The sequence below is a fragment of the Onychostruthus taczanowskii genome, unplaced genomic scaffold, assembly GCF_017590055.1.
Source record: "Onychostruthus taczanowskii isolate IOZ18803 unplaced genomic scaffold, ASM1759005v1 scaffold90, whole genome shotgun sequence".
Lineage (NCBI taxonomy): Eukaryota > Metazoa > Chordata > Aves > Passeriformes > Passeridae > Onychostruthus > Onychostruthus taczanowskii.
Genome location: NW_024506994.1, coordinates 2,217,390 through 2,242,232, shown reverse-complemented (window position 1 = coordinate 2,242,232; position 24,843 = coordinate 2,217,390). Strand labels below are relative to the sequence as shown.

Below are 24,843 nucleotides of genomic sequence, written 5' to 3'. Positions count from 1 at the left end.
TTGCCTTCAGGAACACATAATCACAGAATGATTATATGCAGGTGCTTCTATTGAAGAGCTTTGGGTGTCAGGGGTGCAGACCCAAATCTGACTCCGCCATGGGTTCGGGATGAACATGTTTTTATATTCTATCATTAAACAACTTACATATTAATTATTAAACTTACATTGTTCTGTTGTATACATTGATTTCATCCAAGCATAGGTTTCTCCTGATCCCCCAAACCTTTTAACATAGTTTCTCATGATTCTTCTTACCATCAAACAATAATTATATCTAAACATTCATCACATCTAACAATTATATCATTTATCATATACTGGTTACGCAGGTGCAATTTCACATGATCTGGAAAACACAAGGTCTAATATTTTCCAGGGCCTACTTTTAACATTTTCCCAGGGCCTACTAAGCATAGCTTTCTTTCTAACTCCCTGATTTTTCTATGATTTTAAAATATTTTAGTATCAACTGGAGAAAATAAGGCTCCAAGGAGACCTAAAGGAGTTAGTTTCCAGTTCCTAAAGGAGCTCCAACAGATCAACCTGGTCTAGTGGAAGGTGCCCCTGTACGTAGAAAGGTGCTTGGAACTACATGTTTGTAAGGTCCCCTCCTACTCAAATTGCTCCATGACTCTGAGATGTGTTTGTGCTGCAGCTCAGCTGTGACTCCAAGTCTCCCACAGCACCTTTGTCTCCTTTCCCTGCTGCCAGGTGTTCCCTGTGAAGTCAAGCACGTCTCTCCCTGGGAAATCAGATGCACCACTGAGGCTGTTGGCGAGGGCAGGAGACTCGGTGCCCCCCAGCCAGGTGAGCTGCTCCTGGAGCTCCAAATGCAAACACACACAGAAATGCAGGGCAGGAACCCTTTGGTGATGAATGCAATCAAGAAACAGGGCTTTCCAAAGCACTGTCTGCTTCAACATCAATTTTGGGGTGGTAGGGAAGAGAGCCACAAATAATCCAAGGGCTGGAGCACCTCTGCTATGAGGAGACTGATGAGAGAGCTGGGGTTATCCAGCCTGGAGAAAAGAAGGCTCCAGGCAGACCTGAGATCCCCTTTCAGTGACTAAAGGGGGCATTCAGACACATGGACGTAGATTTTATTAGTAATGGGGCAGGGGGTGATGGTTTTAAATTAAAAAGGGGTCTATTTAAATTGTTTCTAAGGGAGGTGTTTTTTTACAGTGAGGTGGGGGAGGCCATGGCACAGTTTGCCCAGAAAGGTGGTGGATGCTCCATCCTGGAAACATTCAAGGCCAGTTTGGGTGCAGCTCTGAGCAACCTGCTCTGGTTGGAGATGTCCCTGCTCGTGGTGGGAGGTTGGACTGGATAAACTTGAATGGTCCCTTCCAAACCATTCTGTGATTCTGTAGCCAGGAAAACCAAGGTGGAGAACTCAGCTCACCACGAGCAGACAGGAGGGTGGGAGGAAGGTCAGACTGGTGTGCATGGACATGGAAAATGAGGGGAAAAAGGCGTGGAAAACATTTAGAGGAAGATGGCTGAACTGGAGTTACTGCAGAGGCTTCTGAGGACACTCCTTGAATGGAGCATTGCAGTAGGAGATTTTAGGGATAAAAGGAGGCTTAACTTTGACTGTGGGTCGTCTCAGTGCCTTTTCCTGCAAGAGAAGACATATGAGCAGGTTGGATGTTCTCTCTGCAGTGTTTTGTTATTTATGTTGGAGGGTTTCAAGGTAAAACAAATTCCCCATGGCGAGATTTGTGTTCTGCCTTAGACTGCAAAATACCCCACAAACAGAACCAATTTATTATTAAAATTTTCTCTCTGGCCTGCCTCCTACAGCACTGATTCCAGCATGTGCTCAGGGATTTCTGCTGGCTGCTGCTGAGAATACTTTTGTTTTAACTTTCTAGGAAACAGAGGGCTTCTCTTTGAAGTCTGGGATGATGCCTCTGATCTGACAGAAGCAGGTCCTGGATACAGATGGCAGTTTGTACCTAATGCCAGCTCCCCAGTAAGGTTTCTGTCTGGGGCAAAGAAGTCCTTCAGGTACTCAGCGATCTTAAAAAGAGATGAAGCCATGGCAATCACCTTTAGCAGTGTAAGGTGTAGCAAAAACACCTGACAGCTCTTTATAGCAGAGCCTCACTGCATAGCTCCTATAAATCAAAGCAAACCCTTTGCTCTGAGGTCCTTTTGAAGCTTAAAATATGCAGTGAAGTGCTTTATTTTTTCCTCCTTTTGCCTTCCCTCAGTAATTCTGCTCTACCTGGCCTAGATATGCAGAAATACCACCAAAAGATTTGCTCTGGAAGTGGAAGGAGCTCCAGTTTGAGGCTAATTTGGGCTAGAGCTCTGGCCAGATGTGGAGGGGCAGATTCTCAGCCCATGCTGGCAGCAAAGGTGGAGTTAATACAAATAAATAAATTCCTGAACTGTGTTGGTTCCCATTGCCTCTCCAGATATGACCGTGAAAAATTGCACAACGTGCATGAATTCTTACATTTTTCTACCACTTCTCTGTTTTTGTTGTTTGATTCTGGGTCTGGTTTTGGCTTTTTCTTGCATGTTCAGGGTTAAGACTGTTTGAGAAGAAATGCACTGAAGTGGCCTCCAACAAAATCATATTTAGTTTCATGTTTTTTCTTTCCTTTTTGAAACTTTTGTAAAGCATAATTGACATTTAATGTGAAATTGGGTCATTTTGAGGTTACTTCAGCTTTAAAATAACAAGGCTTGTTTTGTTAAAATGGTTTAAAGACATTTTCTTGTTACTCACTGTACATGTGAAGGTGGGGTGTGGGGAGGTTTGTTGTTTTGGGTTTTTTTTCTGTAACGTTTTTGTATATTATGGATATTCTGTTTTTGCTCAGCTCCAGACTCCGTGGGTTTTTTGTGGCTCCTCAGACCAACAATTACACCTTCTGGATTCAGGCAGATGGTCAGGCATCTCTCTACTTAAGTTTGTCTCAAGATCCAAACCAGAAGGTATTATTACTGGTAGAAAAAAAATGAGAGAAATGGAAATTTAACATGAGGATGGAAAGGATTTTAATTAAGGTCATAATAAGTGGGAATTTCCCCAGTGTGGATTGGTTTATTATCTTTTATGAATCTATTGCAGAGGCAAAGCTGTGTAATTATTTTTGATATTTTACATCATCCCTGTCCATTATATAGCTCTTAAAAAAATCACTCTTGCAACCAGAGCAAGAGTGTTGAGTTGTTGATTGTCTTTTCCAGAAGATTTTTTTTTTGTTAGTTCAGCATATTTCTTTCTGAACTGAAGCCATCCATGGAAAGTTATTTGGGGAACTGTTATTAGTGCTAGAGTAAGCCATAGAAATTATCTTCTTTACGGTATTGAACCTTAAACCAAAGTTTTTTTGAGTTTGTGGCTTTTTCCTGTATAATAGGAAGAAATTTTGTGAGCCATCAACCCACAGCTATTGGTTATAAATACAAATATGCTGTTTGATTTTTAATTTTTGCAGCTGTGGCATTGGAGTAAATGTTATTTGGGGATGGAGAAATGTTACTAACAGGTTTAATGGCTTCAAACTGAAAGAAAGTTGGTTTATATTGGATATGAAGATGAAATTCTTCCCTGTGAGGCTGGGGAGACCCTGGCACAGAGTGCCCATAGAAGCTGTGTCTGCCCCTGGATCCCTGGAAATGTCCAAGGCCAGGCTGGACGGGGTTTGGAGCACTTTGGGATAGTGGAAGATGTCCCTGCCCATAGCAGGGGGTGGAATGAGATGGTTTTTGATGTTCCTTCCAGCCCAAACTATTCTGTAATTGTGTTATTTTGTTGTTCTGCACACAGGTGAGAATTGCTTCTCTCCCTGCTGGCAACTCCGAGTGGTCTGAGAACTGGGTAAAGAACTGGAGTGAACTTTGGCAGCCCAAATCCCAGAAATTTGAGCTAACTGCTGGTTCAAGGTACTACCTGGAAGCACTGCATCACGCCAAGACACCCAGCAAAGGGATGAGAGTTGGAGTCCAGGTTCACAACACGTGGCTGGACTCCCGTGTGGTGAACAGCTACTACACCGAGAGGCACGAAATTCGGGCTCGAGCCTCGCACCTCCCAGAAGTGCAGGTCAGTGCTGCCTGCAACTGCCTTGCTGGTGCCAGATGTGAGAAAAATGTGTGTTTCCACCTTGTTTGCAACCTCCTGAGACAGCTGATGAGAAAGAAGAGCATTGTGAGCTGAAGTTGTCTGAGGTTTTTGCACACATTGGCGGGTGTGTGTAAACACTCAGGAATGAGGGAAGTTTTTCCTAATGGTTAAACTCCTGCAGGTCAGGAGCTTTAGGGGCCATCTGCAGCTGCACAGGTCATAAATCCCTTGTTCTCCTGTTAATGTAAGAATCCTGTTCCTTGTGGGACAGGGACAGTTTAAGAGCAGCTGAAGAGATTCTTGGAAGGGATCCCTGATTCACAGAGGCTTAAAAAGGCAAAGTGCTGTAAAATCCTCCTCAGTTGAAGTTTCCAGGTTTGAAGTATGTGTGTCTCATGCAGTTTGCATCTGTTTTCATTTCTTGATTTACTTCTCTTTTTCTCCCAGATGTTGACTGTGTCTGGTACAGGTTATTTCAGTATCTCCTGGAAAAACACCCTGAGAATGATTCCCACAAATGCTACAGCCCACCAGGTAGGTGCCATTAAACACAAATATAGGGTCCTCTGCTGGGAATTGGTGGCGCTCTGGTGCTTGACAGAAGTTAAGATTTGGCCCAGAAGCTGAGATAAAGTTTATGTGATGTAGAGGTGATTTTTTTTTTTTTTTCTCCTGAGAATACCTTACAGTGGGATTATTTTTTTTTCTTGAGCCTTGACTCCCAGGTATATTCTAACCTTATCACAACATCCAGATATTTTGGACTTGCGTTGATCCAGATCCTTGGACTTCTTCTCTAAGGCCAGATGGGTGTTGTATGGCCCCTAGGCTCTTCATGTGGCTCTTGATGTCTTGATTGTTAATTTGTCAATATTAAAGGGACCCTAAGTGATGGCTCCGTAGCAGTCATTAGACTGAGGATGTCTCACACCCCTGAAAACTTTTATGTAAACATAAAAGTTTACACTCTGTTGAGATTAATTTTGTTATATTATTATTTAACATTTTTATTCTTTCAATATTTGGCTACCTGGTTGTTCAGAGCTGCTGTGCCACTGATCCCTGGCTGATGAAAAATGAAATGATGATGTGTGTTGAAGTCTCTGATGAAATTATTGTAACTGACTGCTTTCCACTTTCTGAATTTATTTAAAGGTGCAAGCAGCAATAGAAGAACTCCTTTCAGTAGGATGTGAAACTGAGACAACTTCTGCTAAAATCCTTTTTCACTGTGGTTTTGAGAAAGAAGGTAGGGAACTTCTGTGGCAAATAAGCATTTATTGTGAGACTTGATCTGCTTTTATGGCATAAATGTTTTTTAAACTTCTAACTGGTGGAAAATTTACACTTTTAATGGGTATAAGTACATATTCATGTTTCTCATCTATTAGTTGTGTGTATACATTAAAAACAACATGAGACTTGATCTGCTTTTATGGCATAAATGTTTTTTAAACTTCTACTGGTGGGAAATTTACACTTTTAATGGGTACAAGTACATATTCATGTTTCTCATTTATTAGTTGTGTGTATGCATTAAAAACAACACGATCAATATAATAATCACAGTGGTAGGATATCCAGAGCTGAAAGGGACCCACAAGAATTATTAAATCCAGCTCCTGGGCCTGTACAGGACAGCCCCAGGAATCTGTTCCTGAGAGTGTTGTGCAAACACTTGAACTCTGGTAGGAGAATTCTCAGAGTAGGACTGTTTGACAATTTCTGGATGCCCACTTGTTGCATTTTCATGAATCTTGACTGCACTGGTGTCTTCTGAATCACTTTGAAACCTCTAATTTAATTTAATTTTTTTTTTTTTTTTTTTTTTAAATACCTGTCAGATATGAAGAACATCATCACCACAGGACACGTTGTCAGTGGAACAGAGCCTTTCTGTGGGAGGTTCAGCATCCACAGACCAAGCCAGCTATTGAAAACTTCCCCACCAACACTACCAAGATATGACCTTACCAAATACCCACATGTGAGTGGCTGCTCTCCACGAGCAGCTTGCGCTGGGCACTGAATGTTTAGAGCCTGATAAGCAACATAAAGTCATCTGGTCAGCTTGCAATTCCCCAAAATCTATCAAGCATTGTGTCTTAGCACAGAGCAGAGCACCTTTTATTTGGTTTGAGAGTGGTTTTGGATCTCTGAGATGTAGGTGTTTAACACAGCTGTTAAGTGTTCCTGGGGATACAACCCTTGCTTGGGAAAGGAAAAAGTGGGATGGCGTTGGAGAAAGGTGGAAGGGACAAGGACAACCATTTCTTGACAAAAGGAAAAAATCCTTTATTGTTTGGTGGTCCATTGCTCATCTCCTACTTTTCACAGGAATAAACCCAAAACTTCAGGGAAGCCCCAGGGGTCAGTTTGATGCCATGTTGTGGCACACCTGGGTGCCAAAACTGTCTTCTGCAGCTTTTATTCCCTTTCCATCTCCCTTGGAACGCCTTTAGGCACTGGAAGAGACTTTAAGGTCTCCCCAGAGTCTTTTCTTCTCCAAACAACCTAGTGATACACCAGAACTGAAATAGAATCTGTTCCTTTATCTTCCAAGTACATTATATATAAATTGCCTGTGTTTTGATTTGTGAAAGTCTCTCCCCCATTTTTGCAGATGTGTTTTGCACATAAAGGACACATGAGCAACACCCTCCATCTCTCAGTGTCCTACACCAATGTCTCTTCTTGTCCAGTGAGGAGAAACTTCACCTGCCAGTGGGACTTCAATGAAACTGACTCTAAAAGGTATCCAGACAATTACAGCTATCAGAGATTACATTTTCCATAGGAAGAAGCAGGAAAACTGAAGGAAGTTACTATTTATATAGGAACAATTTGTCAGTTGGAGTAATCTGACAAAAGCTCTGTTCCTACAGAGGCATTGCTGGAATGTGTTTCCCTGCTTTTTGGAGGGTTTAATGAGTAAATTTCCATGTTTCTTGCTAAGTGCACCACCTCACCTCAGTGACACACAGGTGTACTTGAAGATTTTTGAGAACATAAATTCCCCTCTTGCTTTCCTGGTCGATTTCCTGCAGTAAGAGAGAGAATTGCTTGTTTTTTTACTCCACCCTTTGAAAGCTTTGAAAATTACTGTAGGCTTTGATTTTCTTTATTCACTTAAAATTCCATGGGTAGAAAACATTTGGTAGCAGACATAAAGCTTAGGGCAGGCAGACTGAAAAAAATCAGGAGTGTAAAAAAATAAAGAAAGCTGAGGGTTTGAATTTTGGATTGACCCCTCTTGAGGTCACTGATGCTGTTTTGGTATTTTGCCAAAAATAAAGCAGCTGTAGTCATTCCCATATCCCACTCTAGTGATTCAGAGGGGAAAACATAAGCAGAGATCTAAATCCTCATTTCTCACTCTGTGGAACCCAATAAGGACGTGGTGAGTAATCACAAACCACTGAGCATGTGCCTCGTGCTAAATACCACTAGTAACAAAACCAGTGCCTGATATTACCTGGAATCTTCACAATCACCTCAAATTTGTTTATTGTCCCAACCTTGGTGTCTTCCAGCTGGACATTTACCTGCACCAACCTCTGGAAGAGGTGTGTGAATCTCTCTGTGCTTCTCCAGGACTTCCCAGCCAATTCCCCAGTATTTGTGCACCAGATAGATTTGCAGAGCCCTGTGCTGCAAAAAGAAACAGCTGGATCATTTTATCTTGATGAGCTCATCATTGCTGACAGAGCTGTGATTGGTAAAGGCATCTCTTTTGGTTCCCACCACACCCCCCCCCCCCCCGGACTTGGTTTTTTTTTTTTTTTTTTTTTTTGGTGACAACATTCGAAAAGGAATTGCCAAAATATCGCTGTACTTGGTTTATTTGAAAATGTGGCTCTACAAATGGAACAGGCTGTGGTGAAATCACCATCCCTGTAAAGGTTCAAAAATGTGTTAATGTGGCACTTGGGGACACAGGTTAGTGGTGGACTGGGCAGTGCTGCAGAATAGTTGGACTATGTGCACTTAGAGGCCTTTTTCAACCTTAATGATTCTATGAAATATAACTTAAAACAAAAAAACCAAACCCAAGCAGGTGTTTCCAGCTTGGAAATGACAATACCCTGGGTATAATCACCTCTGCTCTCCTTGCTCTAATGAATGTTTGTTTTTTCTTTCAGTTTCTCAGAGAGACCCCAAACCCCCGTGGCCAGGGGGGAGGATCATTGAAGCAGTGTCGGTGGTGGGGTCTCCTCCCTCCTACAACGTGTCCTGGGGGGTCTCTGGCTGTGGTGCCAGTCTGCCCCTTCTCTCTCCAAGGTAGGGACAGCCAGCAGCTCATCTCAGTACCCTGTAACACCCCTTAGAGCTCCCCCAGTGGATCTGGAGATGGGTTCAGCTGCTGAAAACGAGAAGTTTGAGGTAACTTGTGGTGTCAGACATCCGTGGGTCACCAAGGTGTGATGTGGGGTTGGAAGGAAATCTAAGCCCTTCTGGAACAGGGGATGAAGATCCTCCAAAGGTGTCTCCAAAGCACTGTTAATGACACCAATTCCCACATTAGGCACTGGAAGTCCACCTTGGGTGTCCATGTTTGCTGAGATGAGGTTTCTGTTCCTCCCAACAATGACAGAGGAATCAGAGCCATGGGCTATAACTGGGTCACAGGCTGTAATATTAAAGGTTTATACGGGCAGAAAATAAGTCCTGTAAAAGTTGGATTGTATCCAGCTGAGTCCAATGTAGTATCTTAACATAAACCACCAAGGGTAAGGGCAGGAATGAGAATACACAGGGACGTTTGTGGTGGTTGAGATCCATAACCAGAGGTGTAACTAATAGGAAGAGGGAAAATTTTTACTCCTGTGTGGAGCCTGAAGACTGACATTGGAATGCTGCAAATAACACTGATGGCTGTATTTTTTAAATAAATTTAGAAAAAAATGGGGGAAAATGCCATAAGCATCATTGTAGAGCTGAGGAAAATGCCTAGAAGAGGAGGATTTAAGAAGCTCCACCTGTTTAGCTAATAAAAAAAAAGATTAAGAAGCAGTTTGATCACAATACCTCTCACCAGGATAAAAAAAAGGGTGCTAAGCACAGGCAGACTTTTCCATCTCACTGAGGAAGGTATCAGAAAAAAGCAGGATTCACCACAAGCTTTAAAAAAGTGTGAGCTGAGCACTGTCTTTGGACATCTTCAGAATAAACCTGGCTCTTTCTCTTCTCTGAACAGGGTCTGTGATTTAATCCAATATAGCTCCTACCCCTGTCAGAACAGGAATATTGGCTAAAATCTCATACCAGCTGTACAAAGGGCACAGTGATCCTTTTGGTTTTGTTTCGTGAAAATTTGCTCTGCAGAAGCCATTTGTTATGCAGATATTTAACACACGGTGGCATCGTTGTACCACGGAGAGGCTCCTTTTCCTTCGAAATACGAGAATTTTAGTGGAGGAGAACAGCATTTTAACTTTTAGAAATTGTACTTTTGTGAACCTGAATAACTCCAATACAGATGTGGTGTGTGGGGGCATGGTATAATGAGGGACCTGGTAATGCTGGGTTAAGGATTTGGCTCGATCTTAGGGGTCTTTTCCAACCTAAATTATTGTACAATATGAAATCTCACTGTAATTCAGGGGACTTGAGATTTTCATGGGCTCAAGGAGATTACAGTATGAAGCAGGAAATATTTTTTGCTTAGCTGTTGCAGATGTTGTCCAGGCTGCACTGAGCTGGTTCTTTAGAAACACCAGTAGTGATGTTTCTAAACACCACTGGTTTGCACCTGGTGCTTGATGTTGTATAAATTATTTCTTCCACCATAAATTTAAAACGGTCATTTTCTGTATTTTTTTGCTGTGTGCATTGCCTGCATAATTCACAGAATCACTGGGTTGGAGGAGACCTTCAAGATCATTGAGTCCAACCCAGCCCTAACACCTCAAGTAAACCATGGCACCAAGTGCCACATCCAATTTTTTTAAAAACGCATCCAGGGACGGTGACTCCACCACCTCCCTGGGCAGGCCATTACAGTATTTTATCACCCTTTCTTTAAAAAAACTTTTTCCTAATATCCAACCTATATTTCCCTTGGTGCAGCTTAAGATGTGTCCTCTGGTTCTGTTAGTTGCTGCCTGGAGAAAGAGAGTGATAAGAAGTTAAAAGTTGGGAATATCCAGTTTTTTTTTGAGGTCTGGCCATCTTCCCCTTAAATCCCTCAGGAGTGTTGTTCCCATAGGTGTTCCTGAGCTGTTGGTTGACTTGGGGGTGTCAGCAGTGAGGGTCTCCACTGCTGATGCCTTCCTGTGACCCCTTCTCTGTCCCACAGAGGTGCAGTGCTTGGGGAGGGCTCTGAGGGATATGGACACCTGAACGTGTCCACGGAGGATGTGAGAGTCAGCATCACCATCCAGAGGCTGCAGAAGTCATCCCCACCTCTCGGAGGAACCTTCCACATCCACTTGGCCAACACAGTGATACCAGGTAAGGGAAGATGCAGGGATTTCCTGAGCAGGAAGCCAAGGGAAGAGTTAATTGCCAGAGAAGTTTTGGCTGCCCCATGCCTGGGTGTGCTCAAGGCCAGGTTGGTTGTTCACAGAATCACAGAACGTTGGATGAGGCCTTTAAGATCATCGAGTCCCACCCGTTCCCTGACACCACAACTAAACCATGGCACTGAGTGTTATTGAAAAGTGTGGATGACCTTCAGATTAGACATAAGGAAGAAATTTTTTATGATGAGGTTGGAGAAACATTGACAGGGTTGCTCAGAGAGGTGGTGGATGCCCCATCCCTGGGAACATTTCGGGTCAGGTTGGATGGGGCTTTGAGCAACCTGGTCTATCATTGCTGGGATTAGATGACCTTTAAAGTCCTTTCCAGCCCAAATCCTTCTATAATTCTATTCTATAATTCTATTCTATAATTCTATGATTTTTTGGTGTTTAGGATCCAATGAATGTCACTCTTCTGGCAGCTGCAGAGGTTTGAACCATGACAGCCTTGCACTCATAATGAAATCCCTTCCTTTCCAGGAGCAGGCAGATGTGCTCTCCTGGAAATGGAGACATCCACTGCTCCCTAACATCTTTTGCAGGTGTTTCAGTGCACATCTCTGCTCACCAGCTCCGCAGGCTTTTGCAGGACAATGTGGATAATTTTACAGCTCCCTTCATCAACACCAGTGACTTCACCGTGACCAGAGACTCCAGCTCGTGCTATGAAAGTGTCTGGACACTGACTTGGAAAAAAACAGCTGGGGACTTGCCCAATGTTATCAGGGTACAATAATTTCTTTTACTAATCCCCACTTTGATCCCCATTTGATAGCTTTGGTCTTGGCTGATTCACTCTTACAATGTTTTTGTTAAAAAGACACCGTGGAAATTTAGGCAATCTTCCTATTTGGATAAGTACCTTAAGCAAATTCCAGATTAAATGATTAAAAAAAAAAACCAAACAGTTGTAGGAGAAGAAATTATATTGAGTCTGTGATTCAAAACCAGGAAACTTGAGTGTAATTTCTGCACAGCAAAGGGACTGGTATACTGAAATGAAATCTTTATTAATTATATCTACATTAACATTTCAGTAACTGGAGCTCATCACAGATTTGTGACATCATTTGCCAAGAGGGTATTTTTCTGAGAACTGTTTTGTCTGGTTTCTTATCTCATTCTCATAAGTCTCAGGTGAAGCTTCACTTTACACTCTCCCATCCCAAGATATGTCCTGCTAGTTTTGCTTCAAGCAGAAGGGTCTTTTTGAGTAAGGACTCAGACTGCGATGCTTCCTACCTCAAAAAGAAACACTGTTTCTTTGGGTATTCAGCTCCTAAAAGTGTGATGTTATTTTCAACAAATTCCAGTGCCCAAGGTATTGGCCTGAAGGGTGAAAAAAGTTTGAGCTGCATCTTCAACTCTTGCCCAGGCCCTTGTGTCACCTAAAGTCATGTCTCTGAGAAGATCTTTCCATGCCTAAATTCAAATTATATTATTAGGTATTAGAAGCTTATTTACCACCCTGATTCCTGAGCTTCTTGGTCATCTCTTTGACTGCAAGGTGAAGGTGGGAACAGGGAGGTAGTGTGAAACCTTGAGAATGAAGATTTAGAGGTGCAGATATGATTCACGGAAGAAGGGTGAGAACTTTCCAGGCGTTATTGCTTGTAAAGATTCTGTTTTAACATCACAGGACAGAAAAGGATGAGAAACTTGAATTCCTTGATCTTTTCCAGGTCTCTGCTGAAAACCTCACTGGCCTGAAGCCCACTGTTTCCACTCGTGTGGTTTATGATGGGGGTGTGTTTATTGGACCAATATTTGGGGACATGCTTGCCACCCTCCATAACCAAACACAGGTGAGTTGATGTGCTCTCTCACTTGTCACTGGTTCAGCAGGGTTGTGTAGCTCCAGGAGTCTCACAGGTATTTGGGTACCTTGTTCTGCCAATGAATCCTTTCAGGAATCTAATGTTCTTTGCTTCAAATTCTCATATTCTGCTGCCTGGTGTGTGGAGCAGGACTTTCCTCCAAGAGCTGTTGCAGGTAGGGAGAATGGTGATCATGGGTGATGGAAGACAATATATATTTTTTTTGAAGCAGTGACCAAGGGATAAAAATCTCTGAACTCTCAACCTTGGTGGGCCCTGTGGTGCTGGACACCAAACTGGGAATTACACAATTCACCTGCAACACTCTGTGATGCTGATGGGCAAAGTAAATGAGTTGGTGGCTGGGATACTTATCTGGGAGTTAGGCAAATCCTGAACCTGTCTGTATCTCAATTTCCCAGGAGGGAAGAGAGAGACAGGAGAGCTTCATGCTGAAGGAGGAATCATTCCAGTCTGTTGGATGGACAAATGCTTTCCCAGCTCTGCTCTCAGATACTGCAGAACAGTGGCTATGGCTGGCTTTGTTTCCAGCAGCCTCACAGGCACTGTGGCCATAACAGGGTGGTGCTGGATGTGCTCCAAGCCCAGCTGTGCAACACCTGGGACCAAATCATCCTGCCTTTTTCATGAGCCTGGTTCCCAGCCATGAGAATTGCTCTCTTCCAGTGACTCAGGCACCTATCACATCTTTTCCATCCATGCTGCACAAACCCTCAAACAGCCCAAGTGAAACAAGACCCGCAGCAACAAACAGATTTTCTTGTAGCTTTTGAAGCTTTATTCTGGCAGTGTAAATGTGTCCCTCTAATTATCATGTCTCTGTCTAAGCAGACTACTTTGCAACTCTGTGCTCCTTTTATTTCTTTGGAGCAGATGCTTTGCTTTTTGCAGGCACACCCTTAACACCTGCAGAGGGATAAAGAGGGACTCTTTTATGCCCTATTCTTTGCCAGCTGACTCTTTAAAAATATCAAGATCTCAGGGGGGATATTTCTTGATATCTCTTTTAGATAGTCAAGGTCACAGCCCAGTTTTTTCCTTTACATTTAACAACAAGGAACAAAAAATAAAATTAAGGGCTGCATGTTGAGACGACACATTGTGGGTTTCACTTTAATTAGTCTTCCGGGGTGTTTAGACATAATACATTTATTCCCAAGGCAAAGTAGGAAGAACTGGGGAAGGCAAGAACAGTCTTCAATGGGTGACTGGAAGTACAGGAGTTTGAGGAGGTCTGGATGCTGTGCCTTGGATGAGTCCTAGCAATCTGCTATTTAAATTTGCAATTAAATTTGCAGTGGTATTACAGCAGGGTGGAGAGCTCTCTATTTGTGCCCTGTTCTATCACTGTGTGCTCTCAGTAGCTCAGGGTGGCTATCAGCATCTATCAGTCAGTTATGGCTCTAGAAAACGGCTCTTTGGAGGTGTTTAAGATCTCACTCAGCTTTAAGATATCTCTCTGGTCTTTCTCCAGGTGGTGGTGATGGTGAACGATGTCCTTGCAAACTGTTCTGGCTTGTGTTCTTTCCAGTTCAGCCGGGAATTGACGCCCATAGTCAGAGATGTGGAGTATTCATCAGGTAATGGGGCCTGGTGTCTGAGCACAGTGGAAAAAATTCTGTGAGAAAGATCTGCCGGGTGCTGGGGATTTCATGTACATTCCTTTTGTAAATTTTTGATTTTATGGAAACTGCACTTTTATGGGTCACTACTGATCAGCTCCAGTTCCAGACATGCTGAGTGTACAAGTTTGTCCTGAGAAGGGCAGTGGAGCTGGGAAGGGTCTGGAGCACAAGTCTGAGGAGGAGCAACTGGGAATGCTCAGCCTGGAGAAAAGGAGGTTCAGGGTGACCTTCTCACTCTCCACAACTCCTTGATGGGAGGGTGCAGCCAGGGGGGACTTGGTCTCTTCTTCCAGGGATGAAGAAATAGGATGATAGGAAATGGCCTTAATGTGCATCAGGAGAAGTTTAGAATAGCTATTAAGAGAGGTTTCCTCATCTAATGGGTTGTCAGGCTCTGGAACAGGCTGCTCAGGGCAGGTGTGGAGTCACCTTCCCTGGAAGGGGTCAGAGGGCTTGTGGATGTGGCATTTGGAGACATGGTTTAGGGGTGACCACAGAGGGGATCTCAGAGGTCTTTTCCAAATTTAACTACTCTGCAATTCTGTGGTAGAAGCATAAAGGGGAGAGAAACAATGACAGGTTTGATGCTTATAGCAAAAACCAGCTCTTGGCTCGAGTTATTTTTAATAAAAAATTGAGGAAAGTTGTAACAGCTGAACGGGGACAGGCAGGAATTGCTGTTATGTGGAACAGTGAGATAACACCAGTGGTGTAGTTTTTAGGATGTCCTGTTGAAACTGGTAGAAACTTTTAACTGTTGGCTGAACTTAAATTCTGGGCATTGCTAGGCCAAAATTCGTGAGTCACCTTGATGATTATATGCCTTCAGGTGAAGGGTCCCAGGCCACAGTGGTTCTCAGGGGAGCTGGCTTTGGTGAGGAGCAGCTGGCCCTGCAGGTGGAGGTGGACAGGAGGAGCTGCCAGGTCGCATCTCTGAATCAAACCCAAGTGGTCTGCCAGGTTCCAAGGCTGCCGGTCGGGATCTACCCGGTGACACTGCTGGTGACACCTCATGGCTTTGCTCTCAGTGGCACCACAGGACAAGGGATCTTCCTCACAGTCCAGCCAACACTGGGGGCTGTTGAACCTTCTTCGACTTCAGAGATTGGTAGGTCTGAACCCTCCAAGGGAACTGTTTCCTGCTTCTTCCTTGTCATGACATGTTTTGGTTCTTCTGTACTTTCAGTGTCAAGATTTTCATCTGATGAAGAAGAAATTTTATGGCTGGACACACTGCGTGTGCCCCAAAGCACAGTCAAAAATGACTTAAAGACTGACAGAATCTCTTTGGCTCTTTGTGCAGGCAACCAGTTTCCTGAGTAGTTTTGTTTGGGAATTGTATTTTCAAGTGCACATATATTCATTTCAGCAAATCATTAGTGCTTCACTCATCTTCCCATATCAATTTGACACATAGCTTTGTAGTATTTGAATTAATCTGGTTAATTAAAATGGGTATTAGGGAAAATTTTTTCACTGGAATGGTTGCCAATCACTGGAACAGGTTGCCCAGAGCATTGGTAGAGTCACCATCCCTAGAGGGATTTGAAAGATGTGTAGATCTGGCACTTGAGCACATGGGTGAGTGGTGGGCCTGGCAGTCCTGGGTTGCTGGCTGGACTTATTGATCTTAGAGGGTCTTTCAAACTAAATGATCCTATCATTCTATGACTGTGAAATGGCTGGACTCTGGTTAATCCCAGTCCCATTGAAGCAAGTTCATGTTCTGAGGAATAAAATGGAAAACTCATTCATTTAGCTTTAGGTACAAAGCTAAGAAACTTAGAGAAGCTAAAGCTAAACTGAATCTCCTTCCCTTCCCATTATACCTCCTCTCCTTGAAATAGAAGAGGAAATAAAGAATGATAAATTCCATACCTGAAGACAAGAGCTTCAAATATTTTTTTTTTTTTTGAGAGAGAAAAGAGTCTCCTCAACCCAATGAGAAATGTGGCAAACACTCTTGATATACCTGGGCTGTGCAGTGAAGGACAGTCTCAGATCATCCTTTGTTTTCAAGCAGCAAGGAATGCAGCAGAATCAGCATGAACCAAGTCTACTCTGACAGTAAAGTTACCCAGTCCTTTCTCTGTAAAACTCCTCATTTTACTAATTTTATTTCTGAGATCATGGTAGCAATCACCACTGAGAGCAGCACTCAGTGCAGCTCAGACACCTGGCTTGGAGATCTGACTGGGCCATGCTTGGCCACTTTGGAGCAGCCACAGAAAAAGAATGATAGCCTGTAAAACTGTTCATGGACAAGCATGGGATGGACTTGGAATAACTTAGCTAGAAGTTATGGCCACCTTTCACTGTGCTTTTAGTTTTGGGGATTTTTTTTCTGTTTGTTTTTTAGGGGGGTGGTGGGGGTTGTTCGTATTATTTTTTCTGCTGTTGATTTTTTGGGTTGTTTGAGTTTTGGTTTTTTTTGGTTGCATGGGAAGAAAATGATTCTAACTCTTTTAATATTATTATTTTTCCCTAATGTGAAGGGTAGTGACACCCTGAGTTTAAGAATCACTTTTAATTCATAGAAAACTCAAACACCTCCAAGCAACTCAAAAAACAATCCTTCAATGGCAAATTTTAGTGCTTGGGCTTTGCTTCTCTTTTCCTTTGCTGGCAAATCCACTCCTCCCAATTACAGTGATCTGTCACTCATTAAAAAGAAAGCAAGAATAATGCTATCTTACATTACATGTGCCTGGAATGCTTATAATTGGAAAGAATTACAACTTCCATCTGTGTTTTCAATTTCTCCCATTTCAAATACCTCTCTTCAATCTCCTTGTAAAGTGCACACAGGCAGTATTTCACTGCATATAGATATAATGCAGATATCAAAACTTAACAGCATCAGTCTTTACACAACACTAGTGGATTCTGAACTCTAAATCTGAAGCGCCTTATCTGACAACCCTTGCATTTGCAAGTGGCTTCAGTTTTCACTTCTTGCTCTTTCTGACTCTGCAAATTTAATGTTACAGGACAGGAAGGCAACAAAGCACCTTGTACTTTGCTGCATCAGCTCCCTCTTGTCAAAATATCCCTGGTCTCAGTGGTGCCGTGCTGGGAGATCCCCATGACCTAACTCTAGAAACATGGAATGCCTTTCTAAAGATACTCCCACGTTCCAGTGAATACCAGGAGATTGCTGTTAATGTATCTGATTGCTCTTGTTGGCCTGGATTTGCTGCCGGCCACAGGAAATCAAGTCTAAGCTTCTGTAATTCTCTGGTGGTTTAAAGAATTAGCAGGACTAGGTAATTTCAGGAAGGCATACAAGAGAATTTGTCATTAATATATAATTACTTTAACTTTACTTTGCTTATATCACATGTGAAAAGCGGGGTGAAAGCTTAGTAGGTTTACGATATAGCCATGCTAATAAATACAAATAAACACTGCATTATTTAGTGCCTGTCTGAGCAGTCTGTTCAGCCATAATCCTAAAACTCTGCAGTGCTGAGAACTAGAGAAAAAGCTCTAAGTTTCAAGCAACATTTCCTTTTTTTTTTTTTTTTTTTAAAAGTTTCTCTGAATCGCATCAAAGCACGAACTCCAGCTTGGAACTGCCATTAATGCCCACTCCTGTTCTCTTTCCTGTTTCTCTTTGAAACATCCCTGAGTCCTCTAATCACTTGGAAAAACAAAGGGGCACCTTGGCTCTTTGGAACTGGATGCTGAAGAAAGATCAAGCACAAGCCTGACTTGTGTCGGGCGTGATCCCGCCTGGGACAGGGAGGCTCAGTCTGGCACGGAGGAGAGCTGAGTTTGCTCAGTGCTCCACGGAACGAATGCCTCCGTGACTTCCCTCACAAATCCGAGTCTCCAGCCCTGCCAAGTCCCCTTTCTATCCCAAGTTTCCTAGACACATGCTACAGGCTTTTCTGACAGCAGGGAGCTTGGCAGCTGTTTGAACTGTGAGAGCACCTGCTGCGTTAAGCTCATTTTCCATTCTTAGCGCTTCTTCCTTCCTTCCTTATTTTGTTCTCGAGCTGGGGATCTGGCTAAGGGGGAGATCACAGGCCAGGGCTTGCTGGTTTAAATAAGTATGCCATTAAAAAATAAACCGAGGAAAAAAACCCAGTCGTCCTCTATTGTGGAGGAGAATTCAAATAATTCAAATTCAAATAATTCAAACAAAGCAAGAAGGATCTCTGGTGCAAGAGAGGGAGCCAGGCACAGCAAGGTGGAACAGATCATCATCAGCTCAGCTGAGAGACTTTTGTAGTCATCTATAAACAAAGAATTCTTTGTATATTAAAACATCCTACATATTGAACATCATGGAATAATTGTTTGTTTTAGGAGGACTTAGAGTGACTCTCAGGGGGACCAATCTGGAAGGGGTAAACGCAGTGTTGTTTGGATCCCAGCCTTGTCCAGTTTTGGAGGAGGGCAGAAATTCAACAAGAATTCAATGTAAAGTTCCTTCTCGGGTAAGAAACCACACATTTGGGAGCAGACAGAAGCCAGTGTGCCTTCCTATGTGTTTCTGGCCTGAGCTATACTAGGGAAGGGCAAAGAGTAGCCCCTCAGCCTTGTCTGTGGGGCAGTTTACTGTGGACTCTACAGATTAGACCAGCTCAGTTAAAAATAGATTAACAGGAGATTTATGAAAACCAGTGAAAAAAGCAAGCTCCTTAATTTAGTAAGAATATTGCAAATTAAAAACTGCATAGTTAGTCTGGGATTTTATTTACTTGTTTAATGTTCTTGTATGGATATAGCAAATCAAAATCTTCACAGTCTGGGATTGTTTTAAGGTTCCAAAATCTCTGTAGATGCTCTTTAAAATCAACGTAACTGTAAATATTTAAATAGAGTCTGTTGTATGTGAAAGTTTTATCAGTGCCATGTACCTGACTTTTGTATGGGAGATGCAGGAACATAGGAAATAACTTTCGTTTTTTAAAAAAATTGCTTAATTCTTATCTCTGACATTTTCTTTCTCTCTCTTCCTAGAGGGCAGGGGATGCTGATGTCCATGTGACACTGATTTTTGGATACAAGTCAACAACAGTAACCAACTTATTCCAGTATGATCCTTCCTTAAACCCTACACTTGAATCCTTGAGCAGGAACAGAAGTGGCATAGCAGGTGAAAATGCAGATATGTATTGGGCATCTTCTGCAGAAGGGTTGTTAGTGCCAATGGTGGTGGGGCAGAGGGAATTTATAAATCTATAAACTTTGATCTAACTTTGTTTGTTTTCATTTAAATGTTGGTTTCTGTATTTCCTGCTAGTCCTGGTCAGTTGTGGTTGGTTTTTTATCGGTTTTTCAGTAGCATGCCTGAGGTAATGAGTTGCTTGCCCTGTAGTATGGATGATGTCCACAGGATGTCAGGTTTCTCTAACTCTGCTCTGAAATGATCCCATCCATTCATGCAGTGATTGGAACCAATGGGATGGCATGAAGCTGTGTCAGGAGAGGTTTAGGCTGGGTATGAGGAAATGGTTTTTCACTCAGAGGGTGGCTGGGCACTAAATAAACTCCCCAGGGAATGGTCACAGCCTCAAGGGTGCCAGAGCTCGACTGGTGCTTGTACAATTCTCTCAGGTACACAGTGGGATTCTCAGGACTGTCCTGTACAGGGTCAGGAGTTGAACTTTGGTGATCTTTGTGGGCCCCTTCCAACTCAGGGTATTCCATGATTCTGTATTTCTTAGTAACAGATTCATCCCTGACGGGAGAAATGAGCTCTGGAGAGTGTTCTTCTCCAGGATCCCCAGGGGATAACCATAAAGAGTATCATGTGCATTTTGGGTTACTGAAAACAGGGGATAGGCAACATTTCTTTTTCCTAGTTCCCATTCCAAGCCAAAATGTTCCTTCCTTTTTGACCTTGTGATGTTTTACTTTAGAATATGAACATAGACCTCACAGAATTCATGGGACAAAATCCTAATTGGATCTCATGGAGTGTTTGCCATTCCTGTCTTTTGAAAGTTTCTCTTTGGGAAAGTTTCTAATTGTTTAATTTTTTTGGGGTTTTTTTCCACATTTCTCTCATTTTCCTCCCCCTTCCCCCCAGGATTTTGGCTGTGTGTAGAACATAGAAAACATAAATAGTGAATGATGTCCACTTACAAACAAGCCTTTTAGGAAAGTTTAGCACATTTTTGCATGGCAAACTGGCAACAGTTATTTGGTATCTGAGACAGTGGGGAAGAAGATGGGAGGAAGACAGAAATATTCCTGTTTTCTTACCTATCCCATTCCCATTCCCATTCCTCCAAGAATATAATAATCTGACTTTTTTCTCTTTTTTTGCAACTTCTCCAGTGAACACCTTAAAGCTCCCAAATTCAGTTGGACTTGTTGGGGATGTACAGGGTTAGGTGACTGCCAGTGCCAAAATTTCTTGTGCACTCCCAGCATTTCTCTTCATTTTTCCCCAAACGCCCTTGTCATTTTCTATTACTCCAGAATGCATAAATAAGAGAAAACGTCCTTTATCATCTGAATATTATTCAGATGCCACAGCACCAAGGGGAGGTTTTTGTAGCCGCGGGCAGATCAGGTGCAAAGAATTCCTTAATGTTACAGTGTCTCATGAGCTGTGGTGGGGCTGAGTTCAATCTCCTATTCAGAACCTCCACGGCTTCGTCTTTTAATATAATTTTCCTTCTATATAATAAAAAGAATAAATAAATTACACTGATGCCTTCCAGGCATCTGGGATTAAGCTGACAATTGACCAAGAGTCCAAAGAGTTCATGTTATTAACATATTCAACTTCTCAGGCTTTCAAACTTTATTTGAGTCTTTGTGAATGCAAAATTTAAAAGTGTCAGCTCCAAGACCTGCTTAGAGGAGCAAGTAGTTGAAGGAATCTTTGTACAGGCTCTTCTGCTTCTTCCTCCCTCCTTCATCCTTTCAGGGGAGACAGGAATATATGATTCACCTCCTAAACACATCCCTGTGCTCAGTGTTTAGATGTTTTACATGGTCATTGAAGATAAATAGATGGTTCTGTGGTGGGATTTGCCACAGCTCTTTTGTGTGTCTTGCAATAGGATGAATCGTGGCATAAAGTCTCTTTTCTCTTCACTGACCACAGATAGAGCTATGAGTGAAAATGCCTTTATTTGGACTGATGGATACCACCTTATTTTTTTAAGCTATTTCAGAAGAAATTTAAGTTATGAAAATCCCTTGTCTCTTGGCTTTGTCCTTTCCTGTTAGTACACTGTGCACTAATAAAGTATCCTCTATCATTTGAACACAGTTTGACACACAGCAGCTTAAATAGGAGAGAGAGTCACGATTACTGAAAATAAGGTGCTTTGGAGCAGAGCTGGTTTTCCCTGGAATTGAGTTAATTTTTTTTTTGCATGTGAGGCTGTGTTTTGGGCTCATGCTGAAAATGGTGTGGATAACACAGGGATGTTTTGTTACTGCTGAGCAAGGTCTACACAGTCAGGGACTTTTCTGTTCCTCACCCCACCAGTGAATGGGCTGGGGGTGGACACAGATTTGGGAGGGGACACAGCCAGGACAGCTGATCCCAACAGACCCAAGGGGTTATCCAGACCATGTTGCTCATGTTCAGTTTATAAAGCTAAGGGAGGAAGGGGGAGACAGAGTGATGGTGTTTTGTCTTCCCAAGTCACCATTCCATGTGATGGAGCCCTGCAGGGATGGCTGAACACCTGCCTGCCCATGGGAAGCAGAGAATGAAGTCCTCATTTTGCTTTGCACACGTAACTTTTGCTCTACCCATCAAACTGTTTTTATCTCCACCCACAATTTTTCTCCCTTTTATGCTTCCAATTCTCTCCTCTATCCCACGGCAGGGGAGGGAGTGAGCAGATGTGTGGGGCTGAGATGCCATCTGGGGTTAAACCATGACAAGCACATCTGACTTTAGGTACACAAGGAAATATTTTTTTTTTTTTTTTTACTGTGGAAGGCTGCTATTACTATTCCATGGCTCCATAATTCTGAAAACTCTAGGCTCTAGATTGTTTATCAGGGATTAAGAAAAAAAAATTTAAAAAATCCAAGAACTCCTCAGCTCTAGAGCTTTAAAAAAAAAAAAAAAAAGGATTTGGATTTTATCAGGTTCACATATTTATAGGACAGACATTTATGGTACGGGGACATGAATCCCATCCTGAGTGTTGCTGAGAGTGGCTATTAGTGGACATAACCAAAATCACTGTGCTGATATCTCAAGACAACCCTGATAGCTGGTGACCTTATGCAGGAGAGATTGAGTAGGATACAGAGCCACTGCAGTCTTCAACATTTCGGGTTTGGGCTGATGGACATGGCTGGACTATTCTGTCATGATGGGACTCTGCTCTTCCTCAGGCAATGGTCACATGTGCTAAAATAACCATTGCCAGAAACACTGAAAAAGTTCCCTTCCTTTCTCTGCAGGAGGTGAGGAGCTTCACATTGGAATATCCCGGTTTTCCAGCTACCAGGGCTCAGATGTCAAGGTCCAAATTGGGGACTCATGGCCACAGGTCCAGGCGCAGACAGAGCGTGGGGTCACTGTGACACTTCCAGCCCTGCCTGCAGGGCGGTACAATATTTCTGTCCTCATCAATGGCATTGCTGTCACTTCAAACAGGTGTGTATTTTGCTCAGAAGCTTCATTCTCCATCTTATTTGGTGTTTTAGGGTTAATCTGAGAAGGAAGGGTTGAGTTTTTCACTAATTCTGTACCTAAAGGTGAATTCTGCAGTGTGGTATGAAATTATAAATAATTATCAAGGAATTTATTTGTCTGTGGAGCCCAAGTCAGCAAACTGCTAATGCTAGTCAATTAACTTCCCTTGGATCAGTAGAAGGCAGGAGAGAAATATTTTAGGAAAAAACAGTTGATTTGATGAAAAATGCATATTCAGGCAATCAAAAGCATTCACAGATTCAGGTCAAATGCAGATAAATCCTGCTGTAGGAAAACAGCAGAAGAAAAGAAACACTTTTCATCAGAAAAACAAAAGCTCGTTTGAACAATGCAAAAATGCTTTGTTTGGAGAATTTTTAAATTATGATATTTCCATTTCCTAAGGTGACACTTCAAGTTCATGCCTAGATAAATGTAATATAAACGAACCAAAATGTAGGGAAAAGCTGACCTGAAACTGGGATATAGGAATGTATTCAAAAGCAACACACTTTTGTTCTTCAGCCATGGCAGCTGCAAGAGTGGTCCTGAAATGACACTACTGGGGAGAAATGAGGTGTTTTTATTGCTCACAAATCAACTTAAGCTGCTTGTAATGTTAATGAACCTCAGAAGGAGAAAAATTGTGGTTGGTGGGATGGCACACAGGGATTTATCCCGCCTGGTACTGGAGTTTGTTAGCAGCACCATCACTATCTCCAGGGACAGATTGGAAGGAGATTTGTCATCCCAGGAGAGGACTCTGAGCTCTGGTGGGCTGGATTGCAGGATTGGGAAGATCCCTTCTCTAACACGTCTTTTTAGGGAAAGGGATGTTTTTGAAAGCAGGGTGATAAATAAAATAGATGTAGATTGGGACAGAAATTGAGCTATAACTTTATCTGGGTGGGCTTCAGGAGCTCATGTCTGGGTTTCCTCTTGTTCAGTGTACTCCACTCTGGTGGGAGGGTGTGAGGAGAGAGGGCAGCTGTGAGGCCTTTTCAGTACATTTCTAATGGGAATAGCTACAGTGGGGTCTGCTTGCCAAAAAATCCTTACTCTTGCTTCCTTTGATGGGCAATTCAGTTGGACTAAATTTGGCCCACATGTTGCCAATTGATAAGAGAGTGTTTGTGATAGATGTAGCTCAAATGTGTCCCTGCCCAGGGACTGGGAGGGTTGGAATGAGATGATCTTTAAGGTCCCTTCCAGCCCAAACCATTCTGTGATTCTAAACCACGTGGAATAATGTGGGGTGTTGGGTGGTCTTGTCACTGTGACATCAAACAAATGGGATGTGCCAAGTGGGTGCTTGGCTTTCTGGGAGTTGTAAGAAAGAAAAGCACAGAAACAGGAAGGAAAAATAAAAGAGTATCCCTAACTGCCCCGAATCCTTTCTGTGTTGGTTGTGTTTTGCAGGGTTGAGCCGTTAATCCAGTACCTCTCTGAGATCTTCAGCATCCAGCCGTGTTGTGGCTCCATTCTGGGTAAACAGAGTTGGTACATCTGCAGCCACTTATGGAGGTTAAAGGAATCAAGGGCACAGTTTTCCTGCAGGAATGGAAAGTGCATCCCATTTCACATCCCTTTAAATGAGGGGGTTTTGAATCTGTGACCCTTTATTACGCAGGCATCAACTGGCAGACAGCAGAGATCTGGAAATGTAGGATTGTAGTGAGCATCCCTCCATCTGGTTGGCTGGCTCAGGGCTCCCTGTGCTTTGAATTTGATTTCCCCAAGTGTTTGCTCATGTATCCTTGCATGTTCCCGTTGGGAAAACAAAGCACGCCCACACCTGGCTCATCTGTGCTGTTTCTTTCAGTCATTTTGCCCCCATCTTTCAAGGTTTTCCATGTGAAAGTTAGGTGGAAAGCAGGGTACAATTGTGGTTTGAAGCAAACAATAATTTGAAGTGATCCCAAAAGGGATGTTAATTTTTGTCATGTTGAAAAGACAAAATAAAAAAAAGCCCTTTTTCAATGTTAATTTTAATCAAAAGGGAAATATTTATTAATCCTGTTCTAAGCTTTTAGACATTGGAAATAATTTAAGTGTGTTTCTGAGCAGAACACTGCTGAATTAAAAAGAAAAGTTTTACTTTAAATCTTAAAAAGCATATTTAGGGTGGTTGATT

General features: G+C 42.6%; 1 protein-coding gene across 1 annotated transcript in view; it reads left to right on the top strand.

Moving 5' to 3' along the window:
• PKHD1 (PKHD1 ciliary IPT domain containing fibrocystin/polyductin) overlaps positions 1 to 24,843 on the top strand; it is a 237,622-nt gene that overhangs the window by 14,128 nt on the left and 198,651 nt on the right. Inside the window, exons 12-30 of the mRNA XM_041426139.1 lie at positions 715 to 810; positions 1,881 to 2,016; positions 2,841 to 2,955; positions 3,794 to 4,069; positions 4,538 to 4,624; positions 5,246 to 5,339; positions 5,935 to 6,077; positions 6,714 to 6,844; positions 7,624 to 7,808; positions 8,233 to 8,371; positions 10,389 to 10,543; positions 11,157 to 11,341; positions 12,297 to 12,419; positions 13,927 to 14,032; positions 14,907 to 15,185; positions 18,392 to 18,522; positions 19,049 to 19,184; positions 22,475 to 22,670; positions 24,129 to 24,196. Coding sequence (XP_041282073.1) covers positions 715 to 810; positions 1,881 to 2,016; positions 2,841 to 2,955; positions 3,794 to 4,069; positions 4,538 to 4,624; positions 5,246 to 5,339; positions 5,935 to 6,077; positions 6,714 to 6,844; positions 7,624 to 7,808; positions 8,233 to 8,371; positions 10,389 to 10,543; positions 11,157 to 11,341; positions 12,297 to 12,419; positions 13,927 to 14,032; positions 14,907 to 15,185; positions 18,392 to 18,522; positions 19,049 to 19,184; positions 22,475 to 22,670; positions 24,129 to 24,196 — 2,781 coding nt within the window. The remainder of the gene's footprint in view (positions 1 to 714; positions 811 to 1,880; positions 2,017 to 2,840; positions 2,956 to 3,793; positions 4,070 to 4,537; positions 4,625 to 5,245; positions 5,340 to 5,934; positions 6,078 to 6,713; positions 6,845 to 7,623; positions 7,809 to 8,232; positions 8,372 to 10,388; positions 10,544 to 11,156; positions 11,342 to 12,296; positions 12,420 to 13,926; positions 14,033 to 14,906; positions 15,186 to 18,391; positions 18,523 to 19,048; positions 19,185 to 22,474; positions 22,671 to 24,128; positions 24,197 to 24,843) is intronic.